Genomic DNA, 18,792 nt, shown 5'->3' with positions numbered 1-18,792 from the left:
TTTCTATGATTATACTTTTTGCGGGCAGGGGGTACTCATGTGTTTTGTCTTATTTATTTTTTTAAAAGATTTGTATTTATTTATTCATAGACATACACAGAGAGAGAGAGAGAGAGAGGCAGAGACACAGGCAGAGGGAGAAGCAGGCTCCACGCAGGGAGCCCGACGTGGGATTGATCCCGGGTCTCCAGGATTACACCTTGGGCTGAAGGCTGTCACTAAACCGCCATGCCACCAGGGCTGCTCTCATATTTATTTTCTGAAATTAGAATTAATTAAGGGATGCCTGGGTGGCTCAGCAGTTGAGTGTCTGCCTTTACCTCAAAGCATGGTCCTGGGTTCGGGTATTGAGTTCCGCATCGGGCTCTCTGTGAGGAGCCTGCTTCTCCCTCTGTGTGTGTCTCTGCCTCTCTTTCTGGGACTCTCATGAATAAATAAATAAAATCTTAAAAAGAAAACCAAAAAAACTTGTTGATAGGATTAAGATGACATTTCTTCCTATTTTGGTTATCAGTTGGCAGATTGTTGTGGTTTAAAATATTTATTAATGTCACTCTAAGAACTACATAAGGGCAAGTGGTTTTCATTCATCTAAATAGACCTTCCTAACAGAATAATTTTATTCAATTAAATTTTTATCCTTAGGCCCTGAACGTAGAAGTGTGGAAATTGATAACAAAAACAAAACCATCACAGCCTACCATGAATCTGGTCATGCTATTATTGCATATTACACTAAAGATGCAATGCCTATCAACAAAGCTACAATCATGCCACGAGGGCCAACACTTGGACATGTAAGTATCTGGTAGTTTTTTTTCTTTTCTTTCAAATAGCACTCTCCAAAGCTTATGTAAGAAATTGTGGATGAAAATAATTAAAAAGAAAATTCAACTAATTCCTAAATATGCTGCTAACTTTCTTCTTTAGTATTCTGAACCATCATGAAATCAGAGATATTCATGAAACTTACCTGCTAATATAAAGGATACTAATAGTTCAGATGTTATATATTTACATTATGAAATTTATTTATTTATTTTTAAATTATTTATTTATTTATTTATTTATTCATGAAAGAGAGAGAGGCAGAGACACAGGCAGAGGGAGAAGCAGGCTCCATGCAGGGAGCCTGACGTGGGACTCGATCCAGGGTCTTCAGGATCACGCCCTGGGCTGAAGGCAGGTGCTAGACCGCTGAGCCATCCAGGCTGCCCTACATTGTGAAATTTAAATCTGGAATGACAGCAAACTTTCATTCTTCTTCTTTTTTTTTTTTTTAAGATTTTATTTACTTATTTAAGAGATAGCACATACGAGCAGGGGGAGGGACAGAGGGAGAGAGACAAGCAGACTTCCCGCTGAGCAGGGAGCACAATGCGGGGCTTGATCCCAGGCCCCAGGATCATGTCCTGAGCCAAAGGGAGACAGATGCCCAACCAACCAAGCCACCTGGGTGTCCCCAAAGTATTATTCATAAATACGTAATTGTTCTTTTCCTTCCACAAAGAAACTCAGTGTTTCCATAGTTATTCTAAGATTTTTCTCACTGAGTACAAGTTTCATTCTCTTATCTTTCTAATTATAAACATATTAAGCATTTTTGTGCACCTGGATGTAAGTCCATCCTATTGAAGCATTATATACCTATTACATATAAAATATATAAACTTTGGCTTAATAAAGAATTTTTCTTATTTTGTATATTGTCAGTTTTGTCATCAGTCACCTGAGATCCTCTCTACTAAAAATGTCTTTGAGCTGTCAGCATCCTGATATTATATAGTGAGAGCCAAATGATAATTCTGATTATTAATATAAGTATTTCAAACTGTGTCTGAAGTTTTTCTTTATTTTCAATTGTCTAGGTGTCCCTGTTGCCGGAGAATGACAGATGGAATGAAACTAGAGCTCAGCTGCTTGCACAGATGGATGTTAGTATGGGAGGAAGAGTGGCTGAGGAGCTTATATTTGGAACTGACCATATCACAACAGGTTGGCTGTAAAGAATGGCTTTAGTTCACATTATGCTTACTGATTTAAAGATATTTTTAAAAATTGAGTTCTTATGTATATATTTAAATTTTAGGTGCTTCCAGTGATTTTGATAATGCAACTAAAATAGCAAAGCGGATGGTTACCAAATTTGGAATGAGTGAAAAGGTAATAGCTAATTTTAGCCCTTCCTCATGTATCAGATGATGATTTGTCAAGTGTTTCTTTTTGAGAGGGTTCTCATGGTAAATTGGTAACATTTACTTTTCCCCTGTCTCATTCCAAGTAGATTTATCACTGCTTATTCTAAACTAAACGTTATTTTCTGAGTAATACAGATAGTATTCTCTTTCCATTCTAGCTGCTTGGACAGTAATAGTATTTCATGAGTTAAACAAAGGATAAGATACTTCAATCCCTATGACCTAAAACACCCACTTGCTGAACTTGCTTACTTTGGCCTTTTCACATATTTCACTTTTCTACATTATCATTGTGGCTTCATGAAGCACTACTATATACTACATTGTGGATTTCTGGGTTTGGAATAGCTGCAAAGGTTTTCTAAGAAGGTACTCAGAACCATGCTTATGATTTTAAATTTCCTCTCTTTGCTCATACTTTTAATTTGAGTCTTCTACTTTCAGAAGAATGATGACATTTCTTTGTGCTCAAGGGCATTTTTATATTGAATTTCTTCCTTGCCCCCATGATGTTTTCTTTAAGTATAGGATAGTATTATTAGTGATTTAGGGTTTTTCTGTTCAATTTCTTTCTTTTTGTTTGTTTTAGCTTGGAGTTATGACATACAGTGATACAGGGAAACTGAGTCCAGAAACTCAATCTGCTATTGAGCAAGAAATTAGAATCCTTCTAAGGGTAATGATTATATTTTTCTGTGCTTATTTATCTAGTCCTAATGTGCCTAAGTAGTAGGTGCTTACCAGAAGATAATGGTTATCCTCTGTTTAGAAATGTCACTATATACAATAAAGAGAAAAAGGGCACCATTGAAATGATTTAAATATGTTGTTTGGGAGTCTCTGATTATAGACTGAGTCTTTACTTTATTCTGGCCATAGGCTAAGAACAGTTTATATCAGTAATTATAAATATTCTACTTTAGCTGTTAAAACTATACAGTTGTTAGAATAGGAGATCATGATTATTTGAGTCTTTATTGGTTTTTTACTCCGATATATATTTTATTCAACAAGTAGTATTTGCTTTTTGCCTACCTGTGTGCATGTGCTAAGAATGAAGCACAAAGATCTTGAAAATGAAAGTCTTTTGATTGTAGTATCCAATACAGAATATGTGAGTTGTTAGGTACTGTGGAATATCTTCATTGTACCACAGATGTCTGGATTAGGGCATTGAGAGTGGAAATTGAGAAAAATGCATTCAAGAGATACTGATCTAGTGGAATCAAAATACCTTCATGATGTTTGGGTGAGAAAGCAGCTAAATTAAACACAAAGCTGTTTTCTAGATTTCTGCCTCATAGTTCTGTGTGCTATTTACTGGCAAAACACTGATGACGGCCTAAGGTGGGGAAGTATGTAGATTATGAGCTGAGTTTTATACATAATGAACTTGAGGTGTCTTAGTGAAGATTTCAAGTCGGAAAAGATAACATAGGTCTGGTGCTTAGTGCAGAGGTTGGATATGTGTTGCATTTGGATGTGCACGAAGGCAGATCTTGGAATGGAAAAGATTGAGCTAAATGCCGGAAGTCTAATGAATGTGAACTGTAATTCGGGTAGTAGATGGCAGTGGAAGAAAAAAAAAAAAAGATGGCAGTGGAAGGAGGTTGAATAGGGCTACAGTCAAATGGTATAAACTTCAAAGGATTTGTGCTTTCTAGAAGAGGATGGGATAGTAATGGTCTGCTAGTGATGAGGGGAACAAAGAGGTCATTTCTTTACTCTGAAATGGGTGGGATAAGAGTGCATTGGTAGGTGCCACTGGAGTCTCCCCAGGAGGGCCAGTTATTGATTAACTCAAGGAGATAAAGAAATGCTTTAAAGTCATTATGTGGAAAGTGTATGTAATGGAAAGGTTTAGAAGGTGTTTCAGAACAGGAATTCTTTCTGCCTTACCAGAATCTTCATTCTCTTTCCTTTACTATTTGTTATTTTGAGTAAATTATCTATGCTCTAGTATTCTTAGAGCATTGGAAATATTCTTTATTCTAATAATTTTCTGAAGACTGGGAAGGCAGTAGGTATTCTTTCCACTAGATGGCACACTTACATTGTTATTAAGGGAAATGATGACTAGTACATTTTTCGTTCAAATATATATATAAGACTTAAAAGTATAAAAAACCTAATAGTAGTCTTACATGTTACAATGTAAGGGTTTCATTCCGTTGGGTTTTTAAAGTTATTACTAATTCATCCTTGGTTATTAGTCTCAATATTACATGATATATTTGCAATACTTTATATGTTGTCTTTAATTTTATTATTTCATTTAAACATAATGTTTTTTTTTTAAGAATGTCTAATGATGTTTATTTTTAATAAGTGTGTTATGTTTATATGACCTATGCTACTTGGTTTTGTTAAACTGATTTTATAGTGGGGCTCCTGGGTGTCGGTTAAGCTTCTGCCTTTAGCTCAGGTCATGATCCTGGGATCCTGGGATTGAGCCCCAAGTCAGGCTCCCTGCTCAGTGGAGAGCCTGCTTCTCGCTCTCTTTTTGCCTCTCCCCGGCTTGTGCTCTCTGTGTCACTCTATCTTTCAAATAAATAAAATCTTAAAAACAAAAACAAAAAACTCGTTTTTGAGTTTTTTTGGCAACTGGTATAGTTGTCACAGACTGAAATACCAAATAAGAGAATAGAAAAGATCTTTTCTGGCTGTTTAGATTGAATAAATTGGTGAAATCTCACAAAGCAAAAGAAGCAAACCTCCCTTAACTTTTTAATGGGAGAAAGATTTATTTGTTCATAGATTTTACCTAAAAAACAGATACATTATATACTTATATATATTTAAGTAGCTCCCTAAGTAGTCTTTATTTATCCATGTGATAAATTTTGAGGTTAAAAATAGAACATTTGCAAATCTCATCTTTGAGAACCAAGCTTCCTTTTCTATCTACCTGTCCATCTATGCTGGACATGGAGCCCAGTGCTTTTATCTTTTATAAATAGAAATGAATAGATTTCACATTTTTTTAAGGCATATCTTTTTTTTTTTTTTTTTTTTCCTATTTACGGTTTTTGCTTCTCCTAAGTTTTCTGCTTCTAAGATACCTGCTTTTCCATTTCAGGACTCATATGAACGAGCAAAACATATCTTGAAGACTCATGCAAAAGAGCATAAGAATCTAGCAGAAGCTTTACTAACCTATGAGACTTTGGATGCCAAAGAGATTCAAATTGTTCTTGAGGGAAAGAAATTGGAAGTGAGATGATAATTCTTAAAATGGATGCATTGCTGGTTTTACTGCAAGAATATATAAGTAGCATTTCAGTAGTCTCCTTTTGCAATGCTTTTCTCTCATTCTTGACTTGATATCACTCAAGGGTGTGAAACACTTTGTCTCTTTTGTCATGTTTAGTCTAGTTTTGGTTAGTCTCATGATGACACCTATTGCAAGTTATCAACTCATAGCAAATATGTTAAAGAAAATAAAGAACTGTTAGGATTGAAAATAGCTTGTTAGAGAAATGTCAGTCAGTTATTCAGTTGAAAATAAGTAATGATTTCATGGTTGGTTCCTCTACTAGATGTGAATAAAAATTGTGCCTTTAGCACTTGGAAAGTATTTTTACCTGGCAAAGTAAAATTGTTGAAGGAGTGTCTTTGTTTTTAGATAGTACCATTTGTTGGTGAACCATACTTCTATTCATGTCAGTGGAAACTTCATTAAGATGCACTTAATTATGTTCCAGGTTGTCCATAATATAAAATAGTTCTGCTTTTGTTTTTGTCTATCTAAAAATAGAGAACTGTAAATGTAAAGATATAATCATAATTTAAATGATTATAACCTTTTAGAGATGCAGCTTGCATTTTCATTGTCTTTTTTTAACATCATCATCATTCTTACTAATGAAATTTATTTCAGAGCAGCAAGTATTTCATTAAATAAACAGTGAGTCACTTCAAAATCTGAATTATTATATAATTATGCTTGGTATTGAAAAAAAATTAACCCCAAATCCCAGTCCCTTCAAAGTGAACTTTGAATTACCGTGTTAGAAATGGAAAGTTGTGTTTGCTTTTCATTCAGATTTTGTGAATATGAACATATTACAGGATTTACAGATGACTTTATTAACTGAATAAAAAAATTTTTAGAGCTCATTGTATTGGTTTTACAACCAAATTATATTCTTGAAGTTATTTTATTAAAGTTACCTACAGTTTTCTAATAACTCTTAAGCTGTATATGGTCTTCATTGAAGAAGTTGATGGAGTTTGCTATATAATATCTTTGCCCTTTTTTTTTTTTTAATTTTACAGTTTGATCTGATTTCAAACTTACAGAAATATTACTGGAATAATACAAGGAACTCCCATATACCTTGGTCCAGATTCATTATCTCATTTTTTTTAATTGCCCACCTCTCTTTCCCCTTTTGTTTCTCCTTCCTCCTCCTTTCCCTCCTTCCCTCTCCCTGTGTGTATACATGTCTTTGTGTGGATATATGTTTTCATTTTTCTTAGATAGACTTCTAGGATTGAAATTGCTGGGTTGCATAGTAAGTTTCTGCTTACTTTTTAAAGAACCTGATGCATCTTTCTCTACATCTGCTACAGTATGTTTTTATGGTCTTTTTGATAAAGTCATTTTAGTGTGAGTGAAATAATATCTCATGGATTAATACACATTTATCTACACTAGTGATACCTCCCCTGTTTTATGACCATTTGTATATTTTCTTTGGAGAAATGTCCATTCAGACGACCCTCGCCATCACTTTTGGGTTGTCTTATATGTTGTAAGAGATCATATATTCTGAATACAAGTGCTTTATTGATGGATCCTACTTTTTTCTTTTTTTAAAGATTTTATTTATTTATTCATAAGAGAGAGAGAGAGAGAGAGACAGGCAGAGGGAGAAGCAGGCTCCATGCATGGAGCCCGATGTGGGACTCGATCCCAGGACTCTAGGATCATGCCCTGGGCTGAAGGCAGGCACTAAACCTCTGAGCCACCAGGGATCCCCGGATCTTGTTTTTTTTATCCAGTCCAACCATCTCTATTCATTGTAGTGTTTAGTTCATTCAAATTTAGTATTGATATAATTGTTTTTGCACCTCCTATTTTGCTTTTTGTTTCCTGTTTTTCTCATATATAAATAGATCCTTCTGCTCTTCCTTTTTGAATTACATCTTAGTGGTTGATCTAGGGATGGCCATATGCATTAAAGTAGACCATCAGTCTACTTTAATTCTGGTTAAATGTAGGAACTTTGTTTCAGTATATCTCATTTTCTTCTCTGTGCTCTTAGTGTCATGTTATATCTGTGCATGTTACAGCAGTTCAACAATATAGTGACGTAACTTGTGCTTTATATAATCTTATTTCCTCAGTCTTTCTCTGGGAATGTCTCTTATTTTTCCTTTTTGTAAGTATAGTGTTGCTGGATATAGAATACATGATTGCCTTTTTTTTTCTTTTTTAATTTTATTCATGAGAGACACAGAGAGAGGGAGAGAGGGAGGCAGAGACACAAAGAGAGAAGCAGGCTCCATGCAGGGACCCTGACGTGGGACTTGATCCTGGGTCTCCAGGATCACACCCTGGGCCGAAGGCAGGAGCTAAACCACTGAGCCATCCAGGGATCCTGACATTTTTTTTTTCTTTAATCATTTTGAATATGTTATCCCATAGACTCCTGGCTTTTTTTTTTTTTTGTGAGGAGTCAGCTGTTAATCATAATTTTGGTTTCCTTTTCTGATAGGTTGTTTTTTTTTTCTCTTGATGATTTCAAAGTTTTGTTTTGTTTTTGTTTGCTTATCCTTATCTTTTACCAGTTTGACTATGATGATGTGTTGAGGTGTGGATGTCCCTGTGTTTTTACTATTTGGGGTTTATTGGGTTTCATGGATCTGTAGATTAGCTTTTTATCAAATTTAAGCAGTTTTTGGCAGTTATTTCTTCAGATACATTTATCTGTCTTTTTCTGTCTTGTCCTTCTGGGAGTCTCCTTACATGTGTGTTGGTACAGTTAATGTTGATATGGTCTCTGAGGCTTTGTTCATTTTCTTCATTGTTTTTTCTCCCTCTCTACTTAAGATTGAATAATTTCTATTATTGAAGTTCACTGATTCTTCTTTATTTTCAATAAAATATGTTGGAATGTAGACTTGGTCTTTGGATTGAAAAAATAACACCTAGCTGTGGATATAAGAATTGGGAGAGTTGGGCAGCACTGGTGGTGCAGCGGTTTAGTGCCGCCTGCAGCTCAGGGTGTGATCCTGGAGACCTGGGATGGAGTCCCATGTCAGGCTCCCTGCATGGAGCCTGCTTCTCCCTCTGCTTGTGTCTCTGCCCCCCCCCCTCTCTGTGTGTGTGTCTCTCATGAATACATAAATAAAATCTTAAAAAAAAGAATCGGAGAGTTGATATATATATGAACTGAGGACTTTATTTCTGTACAAATTCTCTCTTGCCCTCATCCTATTACAGGTGAATACCCATCCTTTTAGACAAGAATGTGGATCCCCAACTCCATTTAGGCCATGGACTTAATTTATATATAAATGCTGTGTTGTCTTCAGTCTTGCATCATATGGTAGTATGATGAGTAGATAATCTTATGAATTTAAGAATGCATTTAATGAGAAAGAAAATTACAAAGCTAATTACAAAGCTGCCTGAGTGGGAGGGTGAGCAGGTACATATTTCTCAAAACTAGTTTGGAGAGCTTGATAGGAATCTCTTGCTGTTCTGGAAGTATGACTGTTTCCTTATATTCAGGAAACCTGGAACCTGAGAGGGCTGGTAAGGTGCTTTGGCTAATGAAGGGAGAAGTCTAATGTTAGTTTAAGCTCTTCTGCACTCTCAGCATTTGGTTTGACAAAAACTGCTTGAGTGCTTATGAAGGGCCAGATACTAAGTGTGAAGAGTGAGCCCTCATGGGGACTCTATTTTAGATACTGTATAAAAGGGTTGCTTGGAGGTGCAAAGAGGCTTCAGAAGAAGACAGTCCAGGATGGATATCTGGATTCCTTAAGAGCTAAGAAGAAAGAAAGCCTGACCGAATAAACTGTATTCACTCAGGTCAAGGGAATTGCAGATCAGATCAGCTGTGGGTACCAAAGTGGCCCTGAGAGAGTCAGCTTTAAATAATTGCTGAGCACCTGGCTGGCTCTGTCAGTAGAGCATGTGACTCTTCATCTTGGGGTCATGAGTATAAGCCCCATATTGGGTGTGGAACCTGCTTTAAAACAAAAACCTAGGGATGCCTGGGTTGCTCAGTGGTTGAGTGCTTCCCTTCAGCCCAGGGCATGATCCTGGAGTCCCGGGATTGAGTCCCGCATCGGCCTCCCTGCATGGAGCCTGCTTCTCTCTCTGTCTCTGCGTCTCTCTCTGTCTCTCATGAATAAATAAAATCTTAAAAAAAAAATTTTTTTGCCAAATCCAGCCTGCTTAAAACCATCTTACAGCCAGGAGAGCCTGGGTGGCTCAGTCTGTTAAGTGGCTGCATTTGGCTCAGGTCTTGATCCCAGGGTCCTGGGATGGAGCCCCTGTGTAAGACTCCCTGCTCAATGGGAAGCCTGCTTCTCCCTCATTCTGCTTATGCTCTCTTGTGCAATCTCTCTCTCTCTCTCTCTCTCTCTCTCTCTTTCTGTCTATCTCAAATAAATCTTTAAAAGAAACCAAACAGTAGCATCAGCCAGATAAGAGCTCAACCACTCCCTATAGTTTTGACCCTGGCAAAGTCAGACCAGACAGCCAGCTGTGAGAGGAGAGATGGAATTAAGCAGGAAAGAAGAAAAGGCCATGCCAGCCTTCTCCCCCTACCCTAATCACCTACTGCAGGTGGTTAACCTGTAGCCTGGCCTGGCTAATTAACTCTTGCCTTTTGGTGTTTCTATACTTATATGGGGCTGGACATTCTGTTTCAGTGCCATTTTAAGTAAAGTTTTTCAACCTGGATTGAGAGAAAAATATCTGAATATTTAAAAGACTACCGGGAGATGATTTTGCTGTGTGATAATATCCTATGAATCAAAAATAGTGGTTACAGGGATGCCTGGGTGGCTCAGCAGTTTAGTGCCTACGTTTAGCCCTGGGCGTGATTCTGGAGACCTGGGATCGAGTCCGACGTCAGGCTCCCTGCATGGAGCCTGCTTCTCCCTCTGCCTGTGTCTTGGCCTCTCTCTTTCTCCCCATGTCTCTCGTGAATAAATAAAAAAATCTTTAAAAAAAAATAGTGGTTACATATATTAAGATTTTTGGGGTGCCTGGCTGGCTCAGTCTAAAGAGTGTGACTCCTGTCTTGAGGTTGTGAGTTCAAGCCCCATATTGGGTTGTAGAGATTACTAAGAAAAAATAAGTTTAAAGAAATTTGAACATTTTTTTGTGGTATAATTTCATTTGTATGATTTTTCAAAATCTGAAATAGTTCTGTCATAATATTCACATAAATGTGAATATGTCATCTTTAACTTTTTAAACAAAATATTATTGCTAAATTAATAAGCAAGAGAAATCCCTTCTGATGACTGCTTTTAGTTGGCCGCAGCTCTTATTTCCCCTTTCATTCTGTTGATAACATTTCTATGATTATGTTAAAACTCAGAAATTATCTTGTGAGGTCCTTCTTTACTCTTTCATATTGGTAAACTTAAGGTTATTTCTTTGGTTCTTTAGGCTTCTATTTTCTTCTGTCGTCTGTATGCCTGTGGTTTCTTAGTCTTTCTCTCCAGCCCTTCTGTTAAGGGTTGGCTACATGGCCAACCGTTTTCTCTGTTTCTCCTTTTTTTGCAAAGGTTGACAAAAATTACCTGGGGAAAAATTTTTTCACAAACCTCCAGACTATTCCCTATGTACCTAATAATATTAGCATGAAGTAATCCATATAATCAGTAACCATGGTGATCTGTAAGGTAGTAAGTATATCAAGATTCCTGTGGATTAATATGACAGAACTGAAGAGCAGGGGCACCTGGGTGGCTCAGTGGTTGAACCATCTGCCTTTGGAAATTCGTTTATATTTCCTTGGTATTGGTGGTGATCTCTCCTTTTTCATTCGTGATTTTATTAATTAGTGTATTTTCTCTTTTGTTTTTAATAAGACTGGCTAACGGTTTATCTATCTTATTGATTCTTTCAAAGAACCAACTCCTAGTTTTGTTGATTTCTTCCACAGTACTTTTGCTAGTTCATTGAGTTCTGCTCAAATCTGTATTAACTATCTTCTTCTGCTGGGTATAGATTTTTTGCTGTCCTTTCTCCAGTTCCTTTAGGAGCAAGGTTAGCTTGTGTATTTGAGGGTTTTTTTTTTCCAATTTTTTGAGGGATGCTTGCATTGCGATGTATTTCCCTCTTACGACTGCTTTTGCTGTATCCCAAAGATTTTGAACGGTTGTATCTTCATTTTCATTAGTTTCCATGAAACTTTTTAATTCTTCTCTAATTTCCTGGTTTTCCCATTCATCTTGTAGCAGGATGCTCTTTCACCTTCATGTATTTGAGTTTCTTCCAAATTTCTTCTTGTGATTTAGTTCTAGTTTCAAAGCATTATGGTCTGAAAATAAGCAGGGGACAGTCCCAATCTTTTGGTATTGGTTAAGACCTGATTTGTGACCCAGTATGTGGTCTATTCTGGAGAAAGTTCCCTGTACACTTGAGAAGAATGTGTATTCGGTTGCGTTTGTATGTAAAGTTCTGTAAATATCTGTGAAATCATCTGGTCCAGTGTATCATTTAAAGCTCTTGTTTCTTTGGAAATGTTGTGCATAGAAGATGTGTCATTTGCACAAAGCTCCGTGTTGAAGTCTCCCAGTATTAGTGTATTATTATCTAAGTATGTCTAAACTTTGGTTATTAATTGATTGACCAGCTCCCATATTAGGTACATAAATATCATGATTGTTAGGTCCTCTTGTTGGATAGATCCTTTAAGTATGATATAGTGTCCCTCTTCATCTCTCACTACAGTCTTCAGGGTAAATTTTAGTTTATCTGACATAAGGATGGCTACCCCTGCTTTCTTTTGGGGACCATTTGAATGGTAAATGGTTCTCCAACCTTTTATTTTCAGGCTGTGGTGTCCTTACGTCTAAAATGAGTCTCTTGTAGACAGCAAATAGATGGGTCTTGCTTTTTTTTTGGGCGGAGGGGGGAGGTTGCTTTTTTGTCCAGTCTGAAACCCTGCACCTTTTGTTGGGGTCATTAAGCCCATTCACGTTCAGAGTTACTACCGAAAGATATGAATTTAGTGTCATCATGATACCTATTCAGTCCCTGTTATTGTGGATTGTTTCCTTGGACTTCCTCTTTCTATTAAGAGTCCACCTTAATATTTTTGCAGAGCTGGTTTGGTGGTCACGTATTCTTTCAGTTTCTGCCTATCTTGGAAGCTCTTTATCTCTCCTTCCATTCTGAATGAGAGCCTTGCTGGATAAAGTATTCTTGGCTGCAGATTCTTCTCATTTAGGACCCTGAATGTATCCTGCCAGCCCTTTGTGGCCTGCCAGGTGTCTGTGGAGAGGTCTGCTGTTACCCTAATACTCCTCCCCATAAAAATTAGGGATTTTTTGTCTCTTGCTGCTTTAGGGATCTTCTCTTTATCTTTGGAATTTGCAAGTTTCACTATTAAATGTCAGGGTGTTGAATGGTGTTTATTGATTTTGGGGGGAATCTCTCTACCTCCTGGATCTGAATGTCTGTTTCCCTTCCCCAGTTAAGGAAGGTCTCACCTATGATTTGTTCAAATACATTTTCTGGTCCTCTGTCCCTCTCAGCACCCTCTGGAACCCCAATTAAAGGTAGGTTTTTCCTTCTGAGGCTGTCATTTATTTCCCTTAACCTTTCCTCATGATCTTTTAATTGTTTTTCTTTTTCCTCAGTTTCCCTCCTTGCCATCAACTTGTCTTCTGTGTCACTGACTTGTTTTTCTGCCTCATTAACCCTCATCGTTAGGACTTCTAGTTTTGATTGCATCTCATTCAATTGATTTTTTTTTTTTTAAGATTTTATTTATTCATGAGAGACAGAGAGAGAGAGAGGCAGAGTCACAGGCAGAGGGAGAAGCAGGCTCCATGCAGGGAGCCCGATATGGGACTCAATCCCAGGACCCCAGGATCATGACCTGGGCCAAAGGCAGATGCTCAATGCTGAGCCACCCTGGTGCCCCTCATTTAATTGATTTTTAATTTCGGCCTGGTTAGATCTAAATTCTGCAGTCATGAAGTCTCTTGAATCCTTTATGCTTTTCTCCAGAGCCACCAGTAGCTTTATATTTGTGCTTCTGAATTGGCTTTCTGACATCGGTTTGTAATCCAAATTCTGTAACTCTGTGGGAGGGAGTACTGTTTCTGATTCTTTCTTTTGTGGTGAGGTTTTCCTTCTAGTCATTTTGCTCAGTGCAGAATGACCAAAAACAAGTTGTACTGGAAAAAGGAAGGAAAATAAAAAGAAAAAGGGAAAACAACAAAAACAAAAACAGAAAACAAAACAAAACAACAAAACAAGGGGGGCTATCCTCTGATTCTATATACTGTAGATCCCTCGACTTCCCCTGGAGCTTTCCAGTGCTCTTTAGTCAATAACTTGCTTTTCCCCTGTCCTAGCTCGTCTTCTGGGGGAGGGTCCTAACTGTGCTCATTCTCAGGTGTGTGCACCTGGGGCAGCTGCCCTGCCCCCTGCCAGATGCATGGCTCAGTGTGAGCTGTTTATCCTGTGAGGCCCCTGCTCAGTCCCAGGTACAAGGTGACAGCAGGAGGAACAACAGTGGCAGCGGCCAGGTCTCCAGCCCTGGAGTCAGCTCCTGCAGTAACTACCGCAGCTCCCAGTCCGCAGAGGCCTGGACACTCCGGGGGCATGGGGCACCGATCACAGCTTGGCCACCCGGTGATAGCATCCTCACTGTCCTGTGTCCTCCCGGCCTCCGCCTGTCCCAAGGGGAGCATGGGATCCTGGGCTGTGTTCTCCGGCACCCTGGGCTCCGGGGCCTGTGCTGCTGGAATTGTGCTCCTGGGGCCACGCAGACCCCTAGCCATCTGCCTTTGGCTCAGGGCATGATCCTGGGGTCCTGGGATCAACTGCCACTCGGGCTCCCCATAGGGAGACTGCTTCTCCCTCTGCCTGTGTCTGCTTCTCTCTGTGTGTCTCATGAATAAATAAATAAAATTTTAGAAAACAAAACAAAGCTGGAGAGCAAATGTGGTCTTGAGGTAAGATGATAAAGTTGAACCATTTAGGAAAGAGTAGAAAGCTGGTTCATGATTAATTTGTGAACTGATTTTTTTCCTTTGATCATTTAAAAGTTTTTTTAGTTCCTTTATTATATAAACAAATAAGAATGTTTTATCATTACTGTTAATCCTTTTTTCCTATATTAGCATTTATGCTAAGTTTATTTGGTCACAGATTTTTGTGGCCAAATGTATTGATACTTTCTTTTAGAACTTCTGTTTGAAAAATCTACCACTCATCGGTAATACCACTCATATATATTTTTTTCTGAAATATTTAATAGTTTAATGGTTTCATTAGATTAAACACTTTTACTAATAGGTTTATTTTGGTGTATGATGTGTGTAGTTAAGTTCTGCTCACTAATTGATTTTTCCCAAAGCATTTTTATTTTCCATTGATAATGCTTATTTTTTGTAGACAACATAGTATTTAATAATTATATTTTTACATTTATGAAGTATATATTTTATACTTTATTATCTAATGCAGAAATTTCATTTGTTAATCTTGGAACACATTTAAAGCTATTTTATTATTTTAGCCAGAAAATTATTATAGTTTTATGCAAAATCAACACATATTATTTATTGTTGAAAATTTAGACAATATAAATAACTAAGTAAATATGTAGTAGTAGTATTAATCTCTGGCACTCAGATGGATGTAGATATACCTCATTCTCCTAACACTGGTTCCTCCCCATGCAAAGATCTGAGGGGTGATGCTAAATTTTTGTCTACCTCCTCCCCATCTGAAGGCTTCTTAGAATGCAAAAAAAGTCTGGGAATAGAGTAAAGAAGTCTGGCAACAAAGAGGATGCCTATAACAACTGTCTGGGCATCAACTCCCTATGAAATTTAGAGGTTCAATGTTTGCACAGATTCTGGGACAAATAAAAAAGATTTTAAGATTTAATGAAGTAGAGATGCCAGAGATTCCTGCTCATTTTTCTGTTGAAAATAGGAAGTCATTGGCTGTAGTACCATTAAGTACTTTTCCCTTACAGGAAACAAAGACTTGTGTGGGAAGGGTTCAAGTAGGCACAATGCTATATCCCCTCCCAATGTAGGGAGTCAGGTATTAACACAGGGGTTGACTTGGATTATGTAGGGGAGAAGTTTGGAAGTAAAACAGAGGCCCAAGTTGAAAATTTAACTTGGATTCCTAATCTGAGTTTTAATATTTGAAAGTTACAAAGAGGAGTTATAAATGTTCCACTCTAGAAGTATCAGTGAGGGTTGACAGCACCTGAAAGACTCCTAACTTTGGGAAACAAACAAGGGGTAGTGGAAGGGGAGGTGGGCAGGGGATTGGGGTGACTGGGTGATGGGCTCTGAGGGGGACACTTGACAGGATGAGCACTGGGCGTTATGCTATATGTTGGCATATCGAATTCCAATAAAAAATATACAAAGAAAACAAGTGTTTTAGATCAACTCTTAATGTAATTATTGACATAGCTGAATTTAAGTCATTATTCATATCCCATTTATGTCATCTGCTCTGTTTTCCTCTGCTTTACTTCTTTTGGATTATTGAGTATATTTTAGTCACTACTCTTGATTTTCATTATGTGTCTTTAACTTAACACATTCTATCTTTAAATAGTGTTATAAAACTATAAGAAGTTTATGAGTATATTTTCATTTCACTCTTTTCCTGTGTTTTTATTGTTGTCATACTAGTGCTTCTACATATATTATAAAATCTACAGATTTTTGGTTTTAAACAATTACCTTTTGAAAAAATTAAAAATTCATTTATATTTACTCATACAGTTGCCATTTCTAAAGCTCTCTATTGCTTTGTATAACAAGAACAAATTTGCAAATGCTGCAACTCAATAAAAGTTTGCTGAGTAAATGAAAAAAAAAAAAAGTTCCACTCTGCCTAAGGAATCTCAGAGTCACCATAGATGGTGTCTGCTCTAGAGAGGCATGGAATATGGGAAGAGGGGCTGCAGACATGGTTAAAAAAAATTCACCTACGACCTTCAAGTCTTTTCTCATACGATTCTGATATTTCTACCTCCCCTTTTTTTTCCTCTTAAATGGCCCTTTGGTTACATAGGACCTGCCTGGATAATCCAGGGTAATCTCTTCATTTTAGCAACTTCTGATTAGCAAATGTAATTCTGTCTGCAACCTTAATACCCTGCTGTCCATGGTAAGAACATTTACAGGCTACAATGATTAGGATATGGCCATCTTTGAAGACTATTACTTTCCTTATAATCACTCTTCCCTTTTCCCCTAATAGGTTTTTCCTTAGTAAATCTCTTAGTTTTTCCTTAGTAAACACACCTTAGTAAATCTTTTACTCTACCTAAGCATTTGCTTACTTGAGAACTGAACTAAATCTGAAGTAAATCTAACTTAGTAAATCTTATTTTTTTTCTTTTAAGATTTTATGTATTTATTCATGAGAAACACACAGAGAGAGAGGCACAGAGAGAGGCAGAGGGAGAAGCAGGCTCCATGCAGGGAGCCTGACCTGGGATTCGATCTGGGGTCTCCAGGACCACACCCTGGGCTACAGGAGGCGCTAAACCGCTGAGCCACCGGGACTGCCCTACCTTAGTAAATCTTGTACTCTATGGAACCATCTGCTATTTGAGGACTGAACTAACATAAGTGGTGCCAAGAGTGGTCTGAGGAAACAGGTTTTGAGATTGTCTTGCAGCCAAAAAGAATACCACTGTGAGTGGCAGATGGGGCTTGGGCTTCAAGATCAGGCCCCTGAGGGCCAGCTCGCGGCGTCTGAATGGTACCAAACTCGCCAACCTGGGCCCCGGGTACCACATCCCAGACAGAGGTCTCAGAAAAATCCACAAAGCAAAAGTGGCAGGGGATTCTGTTGCTGGGAGACCAGAGGAACAGGTGATAGGGACTTTGCAGCTGGCGGGGAGGAGGCAAGGAGGTCGGGGAGAGGCGCTCACCTTGCTGGCCTGAGTCTGGAGAGCTGAGCCCTGGGTGACCACCCAGGGCGCTTGGCCGTCTTTCTTCTGGTGGCCCCGCAGCACGTACCTAGGTCGTGGAACCTTACCTGGGGTCTACTCCGGCCCACTGAGCAACAAAATGTCTTCAGCTGCCTTTGGACCCCTTTGTAATTCTCCGTAGGGAGCGCTTTACAGACAGTTTTGATGTGATTTAACGGATTTTCAACAGTAGTAGAAAGGAAATTAAGGGGACGCCTGGGTGGCTGAGTGGGTGAGCATCTGCCTTTGTTTCAGGTTGTGATCCTGGGTCCTGGGAACCCCAGTCGGGTTCCTGGCACGGAGCCTGTGTCTCCCTCTGCCTATGTCTCTGCCTCTCTGTGTCTCAGAATAACTAAAATCTTAAAAAAAGAAATGAAATTACGTATATGTAGTAGTTTGTTTTTAATGGACATCCTATACCAATGTTATTAAAGAGTGCATGCTGAGAGAAGTAATTCCCAGAATTACTTTGGATACAGGGCAGTATCTGACTTCTATCTGTGTACAGTTTGTACCTATATTATTTACTGAGGGACCTTGGAAGGAGATTTGGAATTGGGAAGATGGTTCTGACTGTGAATAGGAAGTCTCATTTTTCTGAAAATGTGTACTCTTCCCGTGTTTATCAGTATTCCATGACGCAATAGAAACATTATGGTTTTAGAAATTCTGAGCTTATTATACGTGCGGTCTCTGTTCTTTTCATTGTGATAATTAAGAAAAATTTTGCAATCACTCACTATGTTGTACACCTGAACCTAATACAACGCTGTATGTTGTATTAACAACGTGTTGTTAACCACGCTGTATGTTAACAAACTGGAACTAAAATGAAAACTTAAAAAAAAATTTTTTTTTAATTTTTTTTATTTATTTATGATAGTCACAGAGAGAGAGAGAGAGAGAGAGAGAGGCAGAGACACAGGCAGAGGGAGAAGCAGGCTCCATGCACCGGGAGCCCGATGTAGGATTCGATCCTGGGTCTCCAGGATCGTGCCCTGGGCCAAAGACAGGCGCTAAACCGCTGCACCACCCAGGGATCCCTAAAAAAAATTTTTTATAGAATACCTTCCAGTTATTAAAATGTACCTTAAATTTCCGCAAATTATTCATTGACTATCACATGAAAAGACGGATAAATGAATGGAACAGGTAAGAAAATGCCAAACACCTAAGTATATGTTAAGACTTTGTAACTTGATGCTGGTGACATTTCATATTAGTAGGAAAAGGTGAATCATTCATAATGTTGATGACATATCTGCTATTTGGGGAAACTAGCTAGAATTTTATCTCATAAAAATAAGTTCCAGATGAAATACAGATTAAAAATGTTAAATATGCAAAATACAGTACAAAAGAAGAGAACACGAATGCTTCTATACCCATTTTTTATGTTGACAAAGACCATTCTTAAGAAAGAC

The 18,792-nt window shown here is 38.0% G+C and overlaps 1 protein-coding gene across 4 annotated transcripts in view; it reads left to right on the top strand.

The window, feature by feature from the left end:
• Positions 1-6,388, top strand: part of YME1L1 (YME1 like 1 ATPase) — a 44,239-nt gene extending 37,851 nt beyond the window's left edge. For all 4 annotated transcript variants that reach the window (XM_025463870.3, XM_025463869.3, XM_049096880.1 and 1 more), the window contains 5 exons: positions 646-797; positions 1,869-1,995; positions 2,090-2,163; positions 2,788-2,874; positions 5,278-6,388. In XM_025463870.3, the coding sequence (XP_025319655.1) occupies positions 646-797; positions 1,869-1,995; positions 2,090-2,163; positions 2,788-2,874; positions 5,278-5,421 (584 nt within the window). In that variant the 3' untranslated portion in view covers positions 5,422-6,388. The remainder of the gene's footprint in view (positions 1-645; positions 798-1,868; positions 1,996-2,089; positions 2,164-2,787; positions 2,875-5,277) is intronic.
• The last annotated feature ends 12,404 nt before the right edge of the window (positions 6,389-18,792 follow it).

The sequence above is a fragment of the Canis lupus genome, chromosome 2 (assembly GCF_003254725.2).
Source record: "Canis lupus dingo isolate Sandy chromosome 2, ASM325472v2, whole genome shotgun sequence".
NCBI classification, from domain to species: Eukaryota; Metazoa; Chordata; class Mammalia; order Carnivora; family Canidae; genus Canis; species Canis lupus.
This window is presented reverse-complemented; position numbering and strand designations above follow the sequence as displayed.